The following is a 22,712-nucleotide window of genomic DNA, read 5'->3' on the forward strand; positions in this document are numbered from 1 at the left end:
ATTTAATTTCTGCCTTGGTATCCCAAGTTCCTAGTACAGTGGCTGGCATTCAGTAAAACATTTAAATGTTTGTTGATTGATTGAAAACCTCCGGAGTATCAGACGTAAATGCAGACAGACCATTTTGGGGCATAGCTAATGTGGGAGTTTATTTTGCTTGACTAAATATGTTTGTTGAAAGAACTTGGGTTTCTATTTGCCACTGCGGGTGGGAAGCATACTTTTCTGAACTTTCTTTTTTCTTGTTTGGGGCTTTTTTGGTCTCTGTTTTCTTTCCCAAAATGACTAATATGGAAATACCTTTTGCATGACTACACTTGTTTAACCTATATCAAACTTGCTTGCCGTTGTCTCGGGGAGGGGGGAGGAATGGGAGGGAGAATTTGGAACTCAATTTTAAAAATGAATCTTAAAAATGACTTTTATCAAAAAAAGAACAATTTATTTTACATGTAAATTGGGGAAAATAACACATTAAAATATTTTAAATGGTGGGGGGAGGAGGCAGAAAAATATGTGTTTGTTGATTGAAAAATAAAATTGAAATGATGAAAATCCCATGGATGAATGAATTCTGGAAATCTCTGGTCGCTGAAATGCTCTCTACCACAACCTGCCTCCCCAGTCGCTAATTCCCCCCCTCCCATCATCCCATCTTCTTTTTGCTTCTCTCTGTAATCTTGGATCCCCCTGGAGAAGGAAGCTCCTTTAGGGGAAGACCTGTTTTCATTCTGTCCATAGTAGACCCTTCACACTGGCTGCTGAATGGAAAGTTCCCCCAGTTCCCTCTCGGGATGACTGGATGGCTCAGTGAATGGAGTGCTAAGTCTAGAGTCAGAAAGACTCCTCTTTTTGAGTTCGAATCTGGCTTCGGACACTTACTAGCTATGTAACCCTGGGCAAGGCATGGTCCTCTGTTGGCCTCATTTTCCTCATGTGTAAAATGAGCTGGAGAAGGAAGTAGCCAGGAAACCCCCCAATAGGGTCATGAAGTGTCAGCCGTGACTGAAATGGATCAGTGATAACATCAAAGTCCATTTCAACCATAAATCCTGTGACCTTCAGTGGATTTCCCCAGGATACAGCACGTAAGCTATTCAGAAACATGGGCTCGAGTGGAAAGGTTGTTAGCCTGGAACTCAGGAGAGCTGAATTCGAGTCAGGATTCTGCCATTTGCTTGCTGTGTGCCTTTGGATAAAACCCATTCCTTTGGCTAAACCTCAGTTTCTCCACCTGTCAAACTTGGGGATTGGCCTAGATCAAAGATGCCCCCTGGCAGTCTGGAGAAGTCTCTGAACTCATTCTCAGAATCAAGTGTTTTAAAATAAAACTGAAGGAGGGGGCAGCTGGGTGGCTCAGTGGATTGAGAGCCAGGCCTAGAGATGGGAGGTCCTGGGTTCAAATCTGGCCTCAGACACTTCCCAGCTGGGTGACCCTGGGCAAGTCACTTGACCCCCCAATGTCTAGCCCTTACCACTCTTCAATCAACACAGTATTGATTCTAAGACAGAAGGTAAGGGTGCAAAATAAATAGCTGAAGGAAATGCTAAATTCAGGTAGAAGTGAATGAAAATAAAGATATGATTTTCTCCCATCCAACTTAAACACCCCTCCAAATCTATCCTCCAAGAGAGCCACAATCTCTAAGGTAAGAACTTCAGATGGGGAGCTAGTTTTGAAATCGAGTCCTGCTACCCACTAGCTACCTATGTGATCTTGGGCAAGTCGATGGGCTAAAAAGTAAAAGTCAAACGAGATGATCTTTAAGGTGCTGTCCAGTTCAAAATCCTAGAAGTCAGGGGGCAGCTGGGTGGCTCAGTGGATTGAGAGTCAGGCCTAGAGATGGGAGGTCCTAGGTTCAGATCTGGCCTCAGACACTTCCCAGTTGTGTGACCCTGGACAAGTCACTTGACCCCCATCGCCTAGCCCTTACCACTCTTCTGCCTTGGAGCCAATGCATAGTATTGACTCCAAGATGGAAGGTAAGGGTTTAAAAAAATCCTAGAATTCCATGAATTCGACTCACTGCGGGATCTATGGCTCTATAACTCATGGGAGCCTAGAACCTTGATGCTGGATGGGACCACAGAAGCCAGCTCATCCAGTATGTATCAGGGTGAGATCTTCCTTTGCAACTAACGACCATTCCGGACTCTGTTTGAAGACCTCCATTACTTCCCAGGGCAGCCCACTCCATTTTGGACTGGCTGGAATTGTTCAAATGAGGGTTGCCATTTCCAGTCTGAGAGTCGGTTCTTCACCTTCCATCCCACACTCCCTGGTCCCATCCAGTCTCCCAGGGTCTGCCATATAACCACCACCCACTTCTCTTCCCTGGGTCCTCCCAGAAGAAGACTTGGCCCCCTTTGGGTACCTTCCATCATGGAGCAAAGTTCCAGCCATTCAGCAGCTTAGCACCCCTTCCCCCCACTGGAGCCTGGGCTTTACCCAGAATCCTGTGCCCCAAGGAAGCTCACCTGCAACACCTTTCCCTGGGGACCTTCATCAAACAGCAGGGCCTGATGATACAGGGGATCACATGTCTTCTTGGCCACTCTTGTCTTCTTCTTGGCCAAACAGGCTCCATTCTCTAGCAGGTAAACCTTGATGTAGGTGGCTGAAAGAAGGTGAGAGGGGCACGTCAGGAATGGAGGGCATGGGAAAGGGCAGCCCAGATGGTGTAGATTCACAGAAATGCCGTCCCAGCCATCTTTGAAGAGCCCGTATCTGACAGATGATTATCCAGCCTCTGCTTGAAGGCCACCGGTCACAAGGAAGCCCCTCCCCGAAAGGCAGCCCCTTCTGCTTTGAGACACCCCCATCGGGGATTTCCTTCCATCAATCTGAAATCTGCCTCCCTGAAACTTCCACTCTTTGCCTTGTAGGGCAAAGTAGGACAAGCCTAATCTTTCTTCCATTGAGCCCTCTAAAAACTTACTGTCAGATGTCATGTTCCCTTCTCTCCTCAAGGCTAAACTCCCTCAGTTTATCCAAGCAGTGATGAAATATCAAGGGCTTTGCTATCCAGGTTGCTTTACTTTGCGCCTTCTCCATCTTATCAATATTCTTAAAAGATGGCACCCAGAAGGCAACGACAGTGGCTCAGTGGATTGAGAGCCAGGCCTACAGAGGGGAGGTCCTTGGTTCAAATCTGACCTCAGATACTTCCTAGCTGTGTGACCCTGGGCAAGTCACCTAACCCCCATTGCCTAGCTCTTACCACTTTTTCTACCTTGGAACCAAAACACAGTATTAATTCCAAGATGGAAAGTAAAGGTTTTAAATAAGTTCTTTAAAAAAAAAGATGGCACCCATTATTGAACACACTCCTCTAGATATGGTCTAATCAGAATAGAGTGTAGCAGAATTATTCTTACCCAGAGCCCAAACACCAGAACTCTCTTAATTCAGCCCAAGACTGCATCCTTACTTTTGCCTGACTCATAATGACCTTGTACTCCACTGAGACACTCAGATCTTTTTTCAGTCAAAAATAAGTTTTTAAAAGATGGTTGTAAGGGCAGCTGGGGGGCTCAGTGGATTAAGAGCCAGGTTTAGAGACAGGAGGTCCTGGGTTCAAATCTGACCTCACGCACTTCCCAGCTGGGTGACCCTGGGCAAGTCACCTGACCCCCATTGCCTAGCCCTTACCTCTCTTGTGCCTTGGAACCAACACACATTATTAGTTCCAAGAAGGAAATTAAGGGTTAAAAGGAAAAAGATAGCTGAAATTAGTCAGGGACTAGGGAAGTTGATTGTTTCAAACCCAAGTATAAGATTTTACCTTGATCTTTATTAAATTTTATTTCATTAGAACTCCAAGTTAGCATTCAGTCATCAATGGCTACTCTTCTATAGTCTGGTCAACCAGTTGTGAATCTACTTAACTGTATATTCCATGGTCTAGCCACATGCTACTTCCCCATGTCTCATCCATAATAATAAATTCAGATAAATTACATTAACCCCTCATTATGTCAGAAAGAACAGAAAGTGATTCAGGCATGACTCTTCCTTAACAACTCTGTAATTGCACGATCTTTTTCTAAATAGTCTCATCCCTTCAACTGGTCCTCTGAGGGCACAGCTTTGCCCATCCTGGGCTGCCTCTCAATGCCTCCAGCTCTCCCATCTTCCCTAAAATGCAGCCTCCACAACTGGTAGTGGAGAAGTGGACCGATTTACACCATGTGAAGTCGAATGACGGGCATTAGACTTCAAGTGGGAGGAAAGCCAACAATTCCTTGTCTTCTTACGATGCCAGTTTCCATTCTCCATTGATCTTGGGCTACTAGAGTCCCTAGAGTCACAAGGGACCACAGAGATCATAGGACGCGCCAAACTTTCTCATTTCACAGAGAAGGACACCGACGGGCAGAAAAGTTAAGGGACTTGCCCAAGATCACACAGCTAGCAAAGAGCAGGACCAGGCTTTGGACCCAGGCATCCTAATTCCGAGTCTTTCAAGTTGGGGTGTGATGCATAACTCATGCCTAGACCATCTCAGTGGTCTGAGAAAGCAGATCAGAAATGGAAGAATTGCAGGGGTTCTAATTCCTGTCCACCATCCAACCCAGCCCAAGGACTCCATCCCCCCTCCAGCATGTTAGCCGTACCTGGGAGGGACTTCGAGCCCAGTTTGGGGGTAAGGCCTCGGGCCTCGATCACTTCCACCTCTAGCTGACCACTGCGGTCCATCATTGCAATATGCACATCCCCTGGGCACCAAGAAAGAGAAAAGGGGGGTACTTTATGCCAGTCACAGCCTCAGCTCTCAATTTTCTATATTAAGGGAGCTTGATCCTTACACTCCCCCTTCCAATAACAGAAAACCCCACATAATGCATAATCCAAAGGGTAGAGGCTGGGAAATTTCCTGAGTGACAGTAAGTTAAATTATCCAGCTGGTGGACTGGTTGGGCACATGCCTAGGCAATGTGAAAGGGCATTCCCCACATGGAGGATGCTTGGGAGCTGCCCCTGGCAGACAGAAGAGCTGGAATGCTGGGACATCAGGTGGGAACTAGCTGAATCCTTAAAACTACCTGAACTGGGGCAGTTGCTCTCTTCTTCCCTCGAGACTGGAGGGGAAGGACTCATTTCCTTGAAGCATTTACTCGACACCTTTTATCCGTTTCATTTGTTCTGGGTGTAGGGAATGAGCTCCCAGCCTGGATGCTCAAGGTAAGGGGGTTCTGGAGCCCAGGATTACAGGCTGAACGTTGCAGCCAGTCCAGCAGTCAGGCAGTCAACATCTATTAAGCATCTACCATGTGCCAGGCCCTGTGTTAAGTGCTAGTAGAGGGAGTGGGGCAGAGAATCTGAACTTGGATGTGGTGGGACTAACGCTATGTAGGAACTAAATTAAGCTTTGCACCTAAAATTCCTTCCTTCCTCAGAAATGGTAGAGAGGGGATCATGTGCCTCAAGTGTTGGGGGACGTAGGCTTATTCTTGCTGTATCTTTGAAGTATTTCTTTGTAAAAGTTGATTGGACCATGGTCAGTCCAACTACAGACAAGACTTAAATGGGGCTGGAGTGTTTGGACTCCTAAGATTAGAGGGGCACAGTTGCTGGGGGCAATGGCAGAAAAGAGAGAGACCTCCTTCCCCCTCAAAGATAACAGAGAATCCTGGTGGGGATGGGGGCTGACTCTCAGACACCTGGTCTCTGGGGATCCCTGACTTGCTTTTCTCTCTCCCACAATGACCCCACTGGGTCAAGGCCTCTTCCCCAGCTACCATCCAATATTCACTCAGGCAACCCAGACTAGTTTCCACAACAGTACAAGAAAAAGAAAATAAGGAAGGAAAATGGGATCTAGAGAAATTACCTCCAACCCCAAACAGAAAAGACATGGGAATGAGCAACTGTTGTGGGGATTATCCATAGTTTTTTAATCCTCTAGATCATAACAAAATTTGCCAAGTTTGTTGAGAGAGGGCTAGACTGAGGGAGTCTGGGTGGGGGAGGACAGGCAGTTATTGGGACCTGGAAAATTTAAATTTCATTTGATTGTCTAATTGTTCAAAGCAACTTAGAAGTTCTGGGGGGGGAGCATCCTATTTCTCCCCTAACCAGGCAATAAGGCTCCAGGGAAAACTAGCCCAGTACTTCACTGTCTTGGTCTTTGGAGGGCATCATTCTTAAATGTTCAGAGCCAGCCCGTGATTACAGAAGTGATGACCCTGTAACTTGTTCCACTGACACCAGGAAGAATCTTGACTGTTGGGTATCTGATGGCTTAGGAAGATGAGCTGCAGCAGAGGGAACCAAAGTTAGACTTTGGAAAGCACTTCCCAATGATTTCAACACCAGGCTACCTAAACGACAGATATCACTCTTATCTTCTGCACCCCTGCCTCCTCTCCCCTCCCCTCCATGATATTGGTAGGTGAGCTTTCAGCTCATCTTGCCAGGAAGCAGGCCTCTGGGCCCTTTCTATACTATGCAGCCTCCCTATGCCCCTCACCCCTCTTTCCAGTTGTCCTTGGCATAGAGTTCTCTTCTTTTAGGATATGAACCTGAAAGGCAGGGACTCTCTTGCTTGCTTGTATTTGCATCCCAAGAGATTAGCACAGGGCCTGGCACAAAGTAAGTGTATACTAAGTATATCCATCCATCCACCCATCCATCCATCCACCCACCCATCCACCCATCCATCCATCAACTCACCTACCCACCTATCCATCCATTCACCTACCCAGCCACCCACCCACCTGTCCATCCATCCATCCATCCATCCATCCATCCATCCATCCATCCATCCATCTATCCATCCACCTGTCCACCCATCCATCTAGTGACTCTATTAAGCAGCTCTTTCTATATAGTGACTATATTTCTATCCATCTGCTAATTAGGAAGAGGAGTTAGGGAAAATGGAATATTCCAGCTCTTCCCACACCATCTAATAGCGAAATAAGGTCTACCTGCTGATTCCAGACAGGGCAGTGGTCCTCTCACCCACCCAAGAAGAGAACTGAGAAAGGATACTGCCCTTGTGCCATCCTAGTCTCCTTAGGAGACTTACCCATTGGTGGTGTCCCCAATGTCTGTCTCCCCACAATCTGGGCTGGCCCCAGGCCATCCAGGAAGTCACTGAATTGGCTCTCAGCCCCCAGCCTGGCAGTGGGGAAGATGAACCTGTGGGCAACAAGATAAAAAGGAAAAATACAAGACACAAGGTTAGGATATCCTGGGGGTGTAGAGACACTAGTTCCTCCCGTCCCTGGACCTTGGTTTCCCCCTCTGCAGAATGGGAAAGGGGTAGTGGAAACTTTGAGTCAGAAGACTTGGATTCAAATACCAACTGCTAGTTACTTTCTGTTTGAACTTGGGCTGGTCAATTCTCCTACCCCAAGCCTCAGTTTCTTCCTCTGTAAAATGAGAATAATAATGCTATTTGTAATACCTATCTCTCAGGATTGATGCAAGGAATGACTGTCAATCTTTGTGTGCAGAGAGCCCTGTACCCAGGACTGGGAGAGACACATTTAGATAACACAGTCTATTTTTTTCATGAACTTTACAGTCTAACAAGAGGATCTGGGCCATAGCCATGGGAGGAAGGAACCTTAGTGACTCAGTTTACCAATGGGCCACAGGAAGACCCTTGGCACATAATAAAGTACTGTGGAAATATGAGGTGGCAGATGCAATAGAAGGAGGAGGAGAAAAAGGAGAAGGAGGAGGAAGCTGAATAAAATTCAGTGACAGCATTGCATGTGCTAGTCACCAATATGAGGCTGATATTAATGGTAGATAACATTTTAGGAGAAAGGTCATTGCCTTGTTCTCTTAAAGGGACCAAGCTAAACTACTATGATTTGTTTAATTGAATTAAACTGTTATTCAGAGACGTTGAATGCCTATTTAACTCATTTGATGTATTTCATCTCATACTTCCTTATTGGCACAAGGTTGTGACTAATGCTGTGGCCCAGAAGTCACTGCTTTAAGGATGGTGGTTGACTCGTCATGGCTGCTGGATGACTGTGGGCTCCTTGTCTCCTGCTGTGTGGGGGACTTTTGATTTATTTGAACATTGGAAATGAATAGTCCAGAAATGTTGTTCTATGTAAAGAAATAACATCTCCCTTGGGAAGGGGGGGAAATCATGCTGGTAGTCATAACAGCCAACTCTTGGTTACCTTACTGTTGGAAAGGGTGACCATGGCGGATCACCTTTTGAAAAAATGTCATTTGGGGGGAGGCTATCCAACTCCAGAGAAAGAACTGTTGGAGTCGGATGGAAATGGATCAAAGCCTGCTATCTTTCACATCAGAGGATTTATGGTTTTCTTTTGGGATTGGGGTTTTGTATGAACATGCTCTTTCAACAGTGACCAATATGGAAGCAGTTTTGCATGAGAATAAAAACAAAATAAAATAAAATGTCCTTTTAATGTCACTCTTGAATTCATCCTATTTCACCTTTCCTCGCTGTACTCCTCCCCTCTTCCCAATTCGGCCCCTAATTATCTCAGTAGTGTGGAGGGGACGGTATTCTAGAAGTCGTTAGGGGAGATAGCCCTGGAGCCACCTGGAAGGCAGGAGAGGGGAGAACTATCCCAGTTGAAGGGCTGGTGATTGGGAAGGGAAACCTTGGGCCAACTAATCCACAAAGCAGGTAATTGAGAGCTGACTATAAATTAGTTCTATGCTGTAGACGGCCAATCCTGTTGGACCGTGTAGCATCTTTAAAAGAAAAGATATTAAACAAAGCCCCAAAATTAAAAAAAAAAATCTCACCCCTCCAGGGGACAAAAGGAAATCAGTTCTGAGAAGTGCTTTGAGATCACTGGAAGACAGACCCATGATAAGAACATTGATCATACCAAGCAGTGTCATGATGGATAGATAATACTGAGTGAATGATAGGCGCAATGACCTAGAGTTGGAAGGGATCTTAGAGGTCATATTGAACAACCCTCTTATTTTGCAGATGAGCAAACAGGCCAGGGAGTTTCCCCATTGGATCGTAAGCTCCTTGGGGGCAAGGACTGACTTTTGCTTCTTTTAGCATCTCCAACACTTAGCACAGGGCCTGGGACATAGTAGGTGCTTAATAAATGTTTAATTGATTGGTTGATTAGTGAATTGACCAGAGTCAAAGGGAAAGTAAACATGAGAGAGAGAATTTTTTTCAGAGCCAATGCTTTCCTCAATGTACCACATTGCTGTTGAATCCTAAGCCGTCAGAGCTGGAAGGGTCTCAAAGATCTTCTAGTTCATTCCCCTACAGAATAAGGAACTCTGGCTTGGTGAGGAGAAGGGGCTTCCCAAAGGCCCCACAGTGAATGAGTGTCAGGACTAGAACACAAGTCTCTAGGCTTCCAGGCAAGGACTATCTCAGAGCCTTGGCATCTTTGGGTTCTGCCTGAAATCCCAGAGTTTGGGCCTTCAATTCTTGGTTCTCACTATTATTCTAGACTTGGTGCCTTCTAGAGATCGGCATCTCTTCCTCTCTGGATTGTGTGGAAGTCAAGGGAGGGAAGAAGAATCAAGAGAACCATTGAATGCCAGAGCTCAGTAAATATCTATTAACTTCACTTCCCCATTTTATAGATGGAGCAACCAAGGTTAAAGGGGAAAATATCCAATTTTTCTTTGAGCCTGAAATTCTGTGACTTTTAAGGTGATAATTGAGACTCTTACAAAGGAGAGGTCCCAGGCCCACCCCATGCCCCAGTGATATGGGGGAACAGGTAGGTAGGACGCACGTGCCATCGGAGCTGTTGCTATTGGTGCTGCCATCGGTGGATTCTCGGCTCCCTTGACGGGTGACCCTGCTTCTCATCTCCACAGCAATGCCGGTCTCTGTGCTCCGCCTGATGTTGCTTGGTAGTTTCTTAGGTCCACCTTCTGATACATGGAAAGGGAACCCAAACATTAGCCACACAGGAGTGGAGGGAAGAAAGTTTTGGCATGTATTTCCTTGGAGAGAGATGTGAGTCACATTCTTTCAGTGGTCCCAGTGATTCCTGGTTGCCCCCTTAGCTTAGGAGCTCAGGACCTAGGCAGACTGGGGGGAGAGAGAAAGAAGCCTTCAAGGCTTCCCTAACCTTCCCTTTTGGCCCTTTTTGAGAGCGAGTAAGGAGGATGTTAGGAGAGAGAAGGGCCTCAGCTTTCATTTGTGGGGAGATGGGGTACAGCATGACAGTCCCCTATACACACAAACAGATTTACCATATCTAGGACTACAGAATAGCAGCCCTCTCCTAGTAAAGATCAAGAAACTTCACATAGGGGGCAGCTAGATAGCTCAGTGGATTGAGAACCAGGTCTAGAGAAGGGAGGTCCTGGGTTCAAATCTGTGCTCAGAAACTTTCTAGCTGTGTGACCCTGGGCAAGTCACTTCACCCCCATTGCCTAACCCTTACCACTCTTCTGCCTTGGAACCAATACACAGTACTGACTCCAAGATGGAAGGTGAGGGTTTAAAAAAAAAAGAAAGAAACTTCACATACCCTAGAATTTGCACACATTCATTCTTATCCCCCTGCCCTACTCAGCTTCTGTTCCTTTGCCCCAAACTGCCTAATATGAGTTTCTAGAATTCATGGCCTCTGAAAGACAAAAAAGTATAACTAACCCCAGCTCAGATTTATCCTCTCTCCACCTAATACTATCTGGGAACCCTTCAGCACCGGACTGATACCACGCTGCCATCTGATGTCATGGCAAAGCCCAGTAGCCTATGACTGTTTGCCTGTTACTGTAATATACTCATCATTTGAGATCTACAGCTCTCTCCGACATCATCTCAGAACTCATCACTACAGGACCAACACCCTTCTCCCTGGGTGACAACACAATAAAAGCCATCACCCTGAGATCACACTCCTCCTCTGCCTGACATTATTCCAAGCCTATAACCTCAGATCTATATTCCCTCTCAATCTGACTCTATAACAAAAACTGTTACTTTCCCCTCTACAGCATTCCTTTTTCCTTCCTGACACTATCTCAGACCCCTAGCTGGGTAATTTGGGGGAAAGTCACTGGCTTTTCTGATTTCTATTTTCTCATTTTGTAAAAATGTGTGTTGTTGTTGTCATGTCTGACTCTGCTACCCCATTTGGGACTTTCTTGGCAAAGATACTGGAATGGTTTACCACTTCCTTCTCCAGCTCATTTTACAGATGAGGAAACTGAGGTCAACAGGGTTAAGTGACTTGCCCATGGTCACACAGCTAATAAGTGTCTAAGGTTGCATTTGAACCCATGTCTTCCTCTCCAGGCCCAGCACTCTATTCTCTGTGCCACCTAGCTGCCCATTGGTAAAAATGCAAAGAGGAGAAGACTTAACTACGTGATCTCCAAGGTCTCTTTCAGCTTTAAAAATGCTATAGTCTTTCACCTGTGGCCATCACATCACAAATGGAAACCTATGAGAGAGATATGAATACCCCTTTTTGCAGACGAGAAAACTGAGACTCAGGACAGAAAAGTGATTGCTCATGGTCACCCAACTCTCACAAGTGAAAGGTAGGATTGAAAATGGGTTCTTAACTCTCTGTCCAGCCTTCTATCTACTAGGTCACATTTGAGACCCCTTAGAAAGGACCTTGGAGGCCATTTAATCTACCTTCTACTCTTTACAAGATTCCAACTAGATCAAGTGATCTTCCACTGTAGGGACGGAGAATGTGCTACTTTCTAAGGCATCCTTCCCACTCTACTTTTGGACAGTCCAGATTTCTAGGAAGGTCTTCCCTCCATTGACTTTAAATCTGCCTTCCTGGTTGATTTCTCTACCCACATCCCTATCCCTCTCTCCATCCCATCTCTATCCTTATCCCTATCTCTATTCCTATCATCACCCATCCCCCCCAATTCCTACTAGCTTCTAGTTCTGCTCAATCCCTTCCCCCCATGACACCTCTTAAATACTTGAAAATAGCTCTCATATAATTCCTATCTCCTCTTGACTTCTGTTTTCCAGCTTAACCATACCTACTTCTTTCATATCATAGTCTCAAAAAGCCCTTCATGATCTATTTGTATAAAAATATTGATGGCTATTTTTTGTAGTAGCAAAGAACTGGAAACCGAGGAGTTGTCCATCATTAGGAGAATGGCTGAACAAGTTGTGTTGTATGAATGTGATGGAATACTATTGGGCTATAAGAAATGACAAACAGGATGATTTCTGAAAAATCTGGACTTACATGAACTGATGCAAGTGAAGTGAGCAGAACCAAAAGAACATTGTACGTAGTGACAGCAATATTTTTTGATGAACAACTGTGAATGACTTAATTATTCTAATCCCAGACACTCATGATGAAAAATGCATTCTGCCCTCTGAGAAAGAACTGCTGGAATCTGAATGAAGACAAACATATTTTTTCAAACTCTTTTATCTTCCATATTAGAATCAATACTGTGTATTGATTCCAAGGCAGAAGAGAGGTAAGGGCTGGACACTGGGGAGTTAAATGGCTTGCCCAGATTCACACAGCTAGGCAGTGTCTGTGGCCAGATTTATTTTATTTGTTGATTTATAATATTTTTCCATGTTTACAAGATTCATGTTCTTTCCTTCCCCTCCCACCAATCCCTTCCTGTAGTTGACGTGCAATTCCACTGGGTTTTACATGTGTCATTGATCAAGACCTATTTCCATATTATTGGTATTTGCACTAGGGTGATCATTTAGAGTCTACATTCCCAGTAATATCCCCATAGATCCATGTGATCAAGCAGTTGTTTTTCTTCTGTGTTTCTACTCCCACAGTTCTTCCTCTGAATGTGAATAACATTCTTTCTAATAAGTCCCTCCAAATTGTTCTGGATCACTGTATTTGTGAAGATTAAATTTAACTCTCCCCTGATTGTGAAAATTAAATGAACTAACTCTCTCCTGATTGTGAAAATTAAATTAACTCCCCTGCCCAGTTTTAGATTTAATCACCAAATGTATAAACATCATACTTAATCATTTAGTCTGAGAGGTCCCTGACTCACATGTTCAGAATCGACTGACTGCCTCCTGGGCAGTCCTAAGCAAGGTTTTAGACTATGATTTGTCCATGTAAAAAGTGGAGGAAGGCACAGGAAGTGATGCAAAAGAAAGTGTCTTTAAAAGGAATTACAACTTCCTGTGAGACACAGTTCTTCATTTCTTTGAAGTTGAGACTAGAGAAGAATCTGCTGACTGGAACTGAGACCCTGTTACTGGTGAGATTGTTCTTAAATTTCTTCCTTTTGGACTGACACATGGTGAGTGAAAAAGCTGACTCCTTTCCTGGATTTTCTGAAACTAGCGTCTGGAGAGACCTACCTCTGGAGAGAGACTTTCCCAGGTCCTCAGCTACAAGGGCAGAGGCCTCTCAGGTTAAGAACTAAACTCCCCTGCCCGGGTTGAGCCAGGGGTTGGAGAAAAATACTTAGTGCTTAAGCTACATATCTTATCCTATCCTCTCTCTGATTTTCTAACTTCACTCTTTCTATATTTTGTAAATAAATTGTAAATAAGTCTCTTTGGAATTAATATAAATTCCTGGCCACCCTATTCTTAAATAATCCAGTTCATCCTTTTTTATAAATAAACCCCTTTTCCCCCTTACACATTGCTACTAGTAGAGAAGCCATTATATTTGATTGTGCCACAGTGTATCAGTCTCTGTGTACAATGTTTTCCTGGTTCTGCTACTTTCATTCTGCATCAGTTCCGGGAGGTCATTCCAGTCCCCATGGAATTCCTCCACTTTATTATTCCTTTGAGCACAATAGTATTCCATCACCAACATATACCATAATTTGTTTAGCCATTTCCCAATTGAAGGGCATCCCCTCATTTTCCAATTTTTTTGCCACCACAAAGCACAGCTATGAACATTCTTGTACAAGTCTTTTTCCTTATTATCTCTTTGGGGTACAAACCCAGCAGTGCTATGACTGGGTCAAAGGACAGGCAGTCTTTTAGCACCCTTTGGGCATAGTTCCAAATTGTGTGGCCAGATGTAAACACAGGACCTCTAGTCTCTCTGGGCCTGGCCCTCAATCCACTGAGCCTCTTACTTACCCCTTACTTATTTTTTTAAAATTTGAGATCTCTTCCACAAAATGACCAATATGGAAAAAATGCTTTACATGCTTTCTCATGTAAAGTCTATATTAGATTGCTTACCATTTCAGGGAGGAGAGAGTAAGGGTAGGAGGGAATGAAAGAGGGAAGGTGGAAAGAAGGGAAAGGGAAAGGGAAAGAATTTGGAACTCAAAACTTAAAAAAATCATGTTAAAATTGTTTTTACATGTAATTAGGGGAAATATATATGTATATATGTGTATATATATATATATATATATATATATATATATATATATATTTAAAGGCCTTTTACTATCATAGTTGCTTTTCTTTGGAGGCTGTCCAGTCCATCAACATCCTTCTTAAAATATATTGTCCAAGACTGAACAACAATATAGATGTCTCCTGACAAGAGTAGAGAATGGTAAGATGACTGACTTACTTGTTCTGAATGCTAGGGCTCTTAATGCAGTCTTTGATTGCATTTTCTTTTTAGCTGTCACAGCACACAATTTAAATTAAGATTGCAGTTTACCAAAATCCCCAGATCTATTGCCTAGCCAAGCCTGTTCTCCATCTTATACTTATAAAGTTTATTTTTTTGAACTGAAGTGTGGTTTGTATATTTATGGCTGTTGAATTGAATTGGATTTGGTCCAGTGTTGTAGTCTGGACCTGTAGACCTGACTGTGGTCCAGTATGTTATCCAGCCTTCCTAGCTTTGGGCTACCTACAAAACTTTTATCCAAGTCATTGATAAAAATGTTAAATAGCCCAGGGCAAGATTCAGATCCCTTGGCCACTCTACTGGAGACCCAGTGTACCTCTCCAGGCTCTCCTCCATGGGAGCTACCGAAATGAGACTCTAACTCATGAGTCTAACCATGTCACTCCCTTGCTTAAGAAACTCCAGTGGCTCCCTATTGCTTCTAGGATAAACACACTTTCTTCTGTTTAGCATTTGAAGCCCTTCACAACAGGTCTCCAGCCTAACTTCCCAGGCTTTGATATACTATTTTCTTTCACCCATTCTACAGTTCCAGTCAAACCATGCTTATATTCCTCATATACACGACTCTATCTCCTTTAATGGAATCCCCAGTGCCTTGAGGGTTCTTCCAATCGCCTCTTACATGACCCTCATCCTGATCTTTCCTCTTCCCCAGAGACCCCTAGAGTGTCTCAAAATTCCTTCTAGGTATATACATTTTCCTCCCAGTCAAATATAAACACTTGGAATGTTTCTTTTCTTTTTGGGATCCCCACTACCTAGCAAAAGGCCAGACACATACTAGGTACTTAATAAACACTTGATTTATTAAAACTGTGATGGCTGACATGCCATCTTCATGAGTTCTCTTTGGGTCCGGCCGTTCAAGCACTTTGAATCAGTCTAACCGGACTACTGTCCAGTCCACATCTTTCCATCATCCCGTCCTAAAATACAAAGAAACTGAATCTTACAAGCAAGTAAATTCTATTTTCCAGTCTCCCTCTCAACTACCAAACTAGTAACCCGGCCACAACCAGTCATCCCGGGACCAATCCCGCTCACTGCCTGTTATACCACACAGCCCAGAAAGGTGGTGTGGGGGGGAGGAGCAGGGGTTCTTAGCCCCCTCCTCTGGGACTAGCGGGACTGGAAGTGGGAGTGGGGAGGTGGTCTCAGGTGACAGGTTATGGAAGGGAAAAGGGAGAGGGCTGGCTCCCCTTAAGACTGCAACTCCCTTCCTTCTCCCGCAGCCTCCTTCGGTTGCTATGGTAACCTCCTCCGCATTGCAGAGACGCCCCCGCTCCTCCACAATCCCCCAGGCCTGGAGGTGGGGGCGGGGGGAGGGTGTTGTGGGGAAGAGAATGGACTTGGTTGAATCCATTGGCTGTTGCTGGGAGGGGAGTGTAGGAATGGAGGAAAATTAACTGCACGTCCGCAAATCAGGAGAGAGAGATGAGGACCCAGAGGGAGGGCGTTTACCTGGGGGCGTGGTCCACCGGGGGAGGGTCCCAAGTGCTGACAGAGGCAAGATTCGCCGCTGGTGTGTGGAGGGGTTCCAACACCGTAGGGTGGGGGTGACAGCTCAGGACTTGGGGCGGAGGTGGGGGTGGGGAAAGCTAATTCGCCTGAGGTATAAGTGCTGGCCACCACGGTCACACCCTTTCTGACCAGAGAACTCTCCCCACCTTATCCTGCCCTTATCCATGGCTGAATCCGTTAAGACACAGCATCTTTCCTCAAAGTAGTCTGGGTCTGGGCTGTGGGGACCCTCTACTCTATGGGCAGCACCCAGAGAGAGTCACACACACCCTCCAAAATCAGCCAGGCTCACAGGAGCATGCACAATCACAGCTCACACTAATGATGTGTGACAGCAGCACAGAGTGACACCCTATCACACTATAGCAGTGCAGTAATCTCTCCCTCTTCTCGCTCTCGCTCTCTCTCTCTCTCTCTCTCTCTCTCTCTCTCTCTCTCTCTCTCTCTCTCTCTCTCTCACACACACACACACACACACACACACACACACTCAGGAGGCACACATCATCTTACAGGTAGTTTCATAGACACAGTTGCACAATAGCAGTACAAATGCCCATGGTCACATATGGATATACAGTAACAGTTACAGTCCATAAAACTAAAGGTTATGCAGAGTCATTTATAAATATTAAAGACACAAATATAACAGAATTTAGAGCTAGAAGGACTTCAGACAGAATTTAGGCTTACCATATAATTTTACAGATGGGAAAACCAAAAGGAAGTGACTTGCCCAAGGACACGTAGTTCATAAGAGCCAAGGTTTGAACCCAGGTCTTCTGACTCTAAATTCAGTCACTCAAACTGTCATGTACAGTCATAGGGTGACACAAGCACAAAATCATCCACAGTAATTACCAAGTCCTTCAGGATTGCATAATTTTATGCATAAGCTCTCCCTTAACAAAGGGAAAGTCATCAGGATTGGAGTCAGAAACTGGGGAAAGGGCTCTGGGCAGAGAATAAAACTTGCTTAAAATTATGAGGATGGAGCCTAAGGGTGAAGGAAAAGGGTGATTTAGTCAGCATTGCCCATTCATCAGGTCTCCAGCTGAGACTGTAAACGCAGCAGGCAGAAATGGATAGACATAAGGAAGAATGTCCCTGTGCCTTCATCTCAAGCAAGGGAGTATAAAGCAAAAGAGTTGGGTGGATACTTCCCTGGCTCAGGAAAGACTTCAACTTGGGGTGCTTTAGGTACTTTGGGAGGTTTTCTTGCTTCTCCCATTTCTTTTCTTCACTCAATCTCCATTCTTCAATATATTTCTAATTGGAGAGCACTGTCCAGTAATCTCCCTAACTGAACTTGAGATATGTGTGTGTGTGTGTGTGTGTGTGTGTGTGTGTGTGTATGTGTGTGTGTGTGTGTGAGTGTGTTGGAATCATAAAATGTCAGAGCTGGAAGAGATTATGGAGTCCAACAATCTTATTTTACAGATGGGGAAACTGAGGCTCAGAAAAGGCAAAATTACTGTTATATCTCACTTTTGTTACATAGGATTGTAAGGCTACAAGGACAGCACTCTTTCCCTTGCATAAGGCTATTTCCCATTTTGGGATCCACAGTCCCATGTAAACAACCCCCTGTCCAGGACAGAGCTACTTTCTATAGTCTGGTTTTAATATAATTTACCATATTTTAAGTCAGGGAACAGTGCCAGGTTGTGCTAGAATCAGACTGACTGCCCAGATCCCAATTTTCCTATCAGAACAGGATCAGAGGCAGAGGAAGGAAGGCTGCGCTGTCCCAGGTGCTGAAGTAAGAAACCTCAATGACTCTTTTCAAAGGATCATATAATGGCAGAGCTAGAAAGACCTTAGGGATCATCTAGTCCTATCTGAATTGGAATCCCTTCTCTAATGCCCCAAGCAAGTGGTCATCTTGCATCCTTATCCAGTGACAGGGAGCTTACTATATTTAAAGGCAATTTATTCCACTTTTGGAGAACTCTAATTGTTAGGAAGGTTCTTCCAAAAATTGGGATAAATCTTTCTCACTCTACAATTTCCACTTATTGTTCCTAGTCCTGCCCTGCAGAGCCAAGTAGAACCAATCTAATACTTTTTCTACAAAAATGCCCTTCAAATACTTGCAGACAATTATTATGCCTTGCCCCTTCTTTTGACTAAACATCCTCAGTTCCTTCAGGGTTTGACATGGTCTCCAGTCCCTTTCTTACCTTGGTTCTGCTTTGGATTCTTTATAACTCATCTACATGCTTCTTAAAATGTATCCCCAGAACTGATCACTATTTTTCAAATATGTACTGACTGAGGCATAGGCTAGCTGGACCACTCCCACCCTCTCTTTGGCTCTGTCCTTTCCTTCATATTAACCATATTCCTCAGATCTGGGAAAGGGGGAGGAGAATAGCCCCTCTACCTCCAGGGATATCCATGGGACTGAAGCTTTTCCCTTCCTCCCTCAGAAGCTGAGCTCCAGAGACCTGGATACTTGGCATCATAGACTTTAGAGTGAGAGTCTGATCACAGTCCTCCTGCCTTTTGGAGGTATTATGGGCCTGCTCCCAGCAGTGGACCTTATGGGTCCACTCTACCTGCTCTGGCACTAAAAGTGGAGGTGTCATTAAATAATGATTTGGATATTGCTCTCTTTAGACCAAGAATTGACTGGAAATTCTGACCACCCCCACTCCTACCCCCAATGATTCTGCCTGACTTAAACCCCCAAACTTCCAAAGCCCAGGGCCTCCAAGCCCAGAACCCCTAAATTCCTCCTTAAAATGTGGTGCCTAGGGGACAGCTGGGCAGTTCAGTAGACTGAGAGCCAGGCCTAGAGATAGGAGGTCCTGGGCATGTCACTTAACCTCCATTTCCTATCCCTTATCACTCTTCTGCCTTGGAACCAATACACAGTACTGATTCTAAGACAGAAGGTAAAGATTTAAAAACATTGTGGTGCCTAGAATTGAACCTTGTATAATCTAGAAGAAGCCTTCAGACCAGAGAACAGGAATGTCAACTCCCTCTCTGGCCTTCTTGCTGACATTCTATTTCTTGACTCTGCATCTTTGAATAGGCTCTCTCCCCAGCTGAGAATGCTTTCTGGCTTCACCTCCACCTCTCAGAGTACCCAACTTTCTTTAAAGTTCAACTCAAGCAACACTTTTTACGTGAGGGTTTCCTATCTTCCCCCAGTTTGTGGTGCCTTCCCTCAACAAATTACTTATATTTATTTTGTTCACATGTACAAGCATTTCCTCCCCAGAATGCAGGATTCTTGAGGATAAGGAATGTCTTAATCTCCCTAGCACTGAGGATAGTGCTTGGCACATAGTAGACACTTAATATATATTTGTTAACTGACTGATGGATCTCTACTGTGTGGGTCTGGGACTTCTTCTGTGATCCCTTCTCCCTTCCTCATGAACTCCTCAAACTCCAACTTCACAACCTCTCTAACCCCTAACAAACTCTATTATTCCCCCTATCTTGACCCAGCCCCAAATCTCCCAAACCTCTATTTTCTCAACCCTCAACTCCTCTTTACACTTCAGCTCCTTGATTCACCATTATGTTCCCTTACTCCTCAGGCCCTCCTCCCATACACACAGCCTAGACTCTTACATCCTGAATCCCCAGACAACATTCCCTAGCCTAACCACAGCCCAGATCCTTTGTTCTTATGACCACAATAGCTCAGAGAAAACATGAAAAGACAAACAAACCACTCTCTCTAAGAAGCCACGCTAACCAATCCCTCTAAAGCCCCTGCCCCACAGATGGGAAGATGAAATCCCAGTGAGGCTGGCTCCCCTCCTTCCTTCACAGGATGTATTTTAAGCGAGGTGGGAAGGACTTTTCCAGAGGCCACCTGGAGCTTTGAGGAGCATTTCCTCGGAGTCTCTAGATTCCCTCCCTCTTATCTTCCCCCTTCCCCCCACCCAGCTCCTGGCAGCCTATTTTGAGGTTGGCTGGGGGAGTTGTTGCTGTTCTGAGAAAAAATAAGCAATAAGAGGTTTTAAAACAAAACCAGCTGGCGTCTGGGGTGTCACAAACCTGTAGCAAACAGGGGGTGGCAGGGATTCTGAGTGTGATGGGTGTGTGTATGTGTGTAAGAGAAAGAAGAGGGGGAAGGGGAGAAAGAGAGAGAGAGAGAGAGAGAGAGAGAGAGAGAGAGAGAGAGAGAGAGAGAATTGATGTGAGGGTGTTTATGATGTGCTTGAGCATGTGTCCTCAGTGATTGTATGACTATAGCTTTGTGTTGTTACATGTGACTAATGAATGTGTGAGTGAAGTAGGAGATAGCATCTTCTGGACATAGAGGCAGAAAACCAATGTACGAATCCCAGCTCCTCTACTCACTCACTGTGTAGCCTTGTAGAAGATCCATTCCTCATCTCTGGATCTCAGTTTCCTCCTCTGTCATATGAAGGGGCTGGATTAGTAGATGTCTAAGGACTCTGCAAACTCTAATGATCTAGGGCCAATCTGTCTCTGTGTCTATGTCTATGATTTATGTATCTGCCTAAGAAAGAAGCAAAACAAATAAAATTCCTCTTCCATGATAGCCTCTCAGAGGGAACTATGTCCCCTTCTATGCCTTATTTATCTTCTCCAGGCTAAACATACCTGGTTCCTTAAACTTTTTCACCTATCATCTAGACTCCAATCTTCTCCCCATCCAGGGCATTTTTCCCCCTGTACTCTCTCTAGCTTATCAATGTCGTCTTTAAATGTGGCACCCAGGCTTGAATACAATACTCCAGATGCTGTCCTGCCAGGTCAGAAGACAGTGGAGCTATCACCTTCCTCCCTCTGGCCACTGATCCCTTTTTCATGGAGCCTAAGATGATGTTAATTTTTTAGACTGTCATGACTCTTTGTTGGCTCATATTGAGCTTACAGTCCAGTAAGACCTTTAAACCTTTTATCATACAAATGGCTGCCTAACCACATCTTCCCTATTCCATACTCAGGCTTTTCTATCCAAAGTGAATGGCTTGGAATTTATATGTATTAAAATGCATTTTATTAAATATGACCCATCATTCTATCCTTGTAGAGCATTTGTGATTCTTGTTCTGTTAGTGTGTTTCCTTTCCCACCAAGCTTCATGTCATCTGCCAGTTTGACAAGCATGTCACCTATTTCTTCATCTAAGATAGTTACAGAAATATTGAATATAATAAGGCCAAGAATGGGACCCTGGGGCATACTGCTAAGGCTCCCTCTAGGATGGCATTTATCTGTTAACTACCAATTTCTGAGTTCAGTTTCAAATTGTAGCCTTAAGATTTACATCTTACTCAGAAGTCCATATATCACAAGAAACTTATCAAGTGGTTTGTTTAATCAATTGCTCAACCAGCAAGTATTAAGTACCTAATGTGAGCCAGGCATTGTACTAAGCACTTAAGTTCAAGGGTGTTATATTTATATCTTTCCCCTGATCTACCATCTAGATACCCTTTCAAAAAAAGGATATGAACTTAGTCTGGCAAGACTTGTTCTGGATGAATCCATGATGACTCTTTGTGATGATGGCTTTCCTTTCTAAATGCATACAAACCATCCCTCTAACAATGCAGTTTCTGCTGTTTGAGTACTCTTACTATTAATAGCTATTGTTCATATTGCGTTTTAAGGTTACAAATCATTTTATGTACTCTGTCTCCTTTGATCTTCACAATGAGCCTATGAGAAAGGTAATAAAAGTTTTATTAGCAGGTTCTATCTTTTTTCCTCTTTTCAGTCAGAACATTTATTTATGTTCATCCTAAGAGACCCCACTCCCATTCTCCATAGTTTCAAGAAACCCCAACAGTGATTCTCGGTCACACAGTCTTTCACTGTCCTTTTAGTACAGTAAGACATAGTTCTTCTAGGACTATTGATATTGAAAACATCTGGAGTTGTCTGACTATTTGTTCACTTACCCTGAATTTTAATTCTAAGTCCCTCTCCCCTTTCTGTTTAGGCTAAAAATAATTTTCTTTGGTAGAAAAAGTCATGTATGAGTGATTTCAGTTAATAGGTCTCTCTACCTCAAGTCTACTTCACTTATATACATTGTTTGTTCACACAGCTGCCAAAATGGTTTTCCTAAAGCACAAATCTGATCAAGTCATCACCATTCTCCCTCTCAATAAACTTCATTGGCTCCCTAGGACTTCCAGAAGCAAATACAAACTTCTCTGCTTGATATTCAAAGCCTTCATGACCAAGTCCCAAATTACCTTTCCAGCCTTGTCTACATAGCCTTTTTGTATACTTCACTCTTTAGTCAGATTGGGCTTCTTCCTGTTAATTTGTGTTCATTGTGTTTCATTTCCTATTTCTGAGCCCTTGAGCTAATTGTCTCCCATGCCTGAAATTCACTCCCTCTTCCTCTCTTCTTCTTAGACTCCTTAGTTTCCTGCAAGGATCAGTTCCAGCTCCATTTTCCACATGAGACTTTTCCTAATCCCTCCGGCTGCCAATGTCCTCCCTTCCAAAATCTCCTTTACACAAACACATATATATATATATACATCTCTCTTTCTCTCTCTCTCTTTCCCTCCGTCTGTCTTCCTCCCTCCCTCCCTTCCTCCCTCTCTCCCCCTCTCTCTCTCTCCATCTTTCTGTCTATCAAAATGTATGGACATGCTATTCCCCACAAAAGAATATAACCT

General features: G+C 44.2%; 1 protein-coding gene across 4 annotated transcripts in view; it reads right to left on the minus strand.

Moving 5' to 3' along the window:
• Positions 1–22,712, minus strand: part of RIMS3 (regulating synaptic membrane exocytosis 3) — a 50,354-nt gene that overhangs the window by 10,372 nt on the left and 17,270 nt on the right. For all 4 annotated transcript variants that reach the window (XM_007492857.3, XM_007492855.2, XM_007492856.3 and 1 more), the window contains 4 exons: positions 9,727–9,868; positions 7,035–7,147; positions 4,618–4,719; positions 2,479–2,618 (listed from right to left, as the gene is read on the minus strand). In XM_007492857.3, the coding sequence (XP_007492919.1) occupies positions 2,479–2,618; positions 4,618–4,719; positions 7,035–7,147; positions 9,727–9,868 (497 nt within the window). The remainder of the gene's footprint in view (positions 1–2,478; positions 2,619–4,617; positions 4,720–7,034; positions 7,148–9,726; positions 9,869–22,712) is intronic.

The sequence above is a fragment of the Monodelphis domestica genome, chromosome 4 (genome assembly GCF_027887165.1).
Source record: "Monodelphis domestica isolate mMonDom1 chromosome 4, mMonDom1.pri, whole genome shotgun sequence".
Classification (NCBI taxonomy): domain Eukaryota; kingdom Metazoa; phylum Chordata; class Mammalia; order Didelphimorphia; family Didelphidae; genus Monodelphis; species Monodelphis domestica.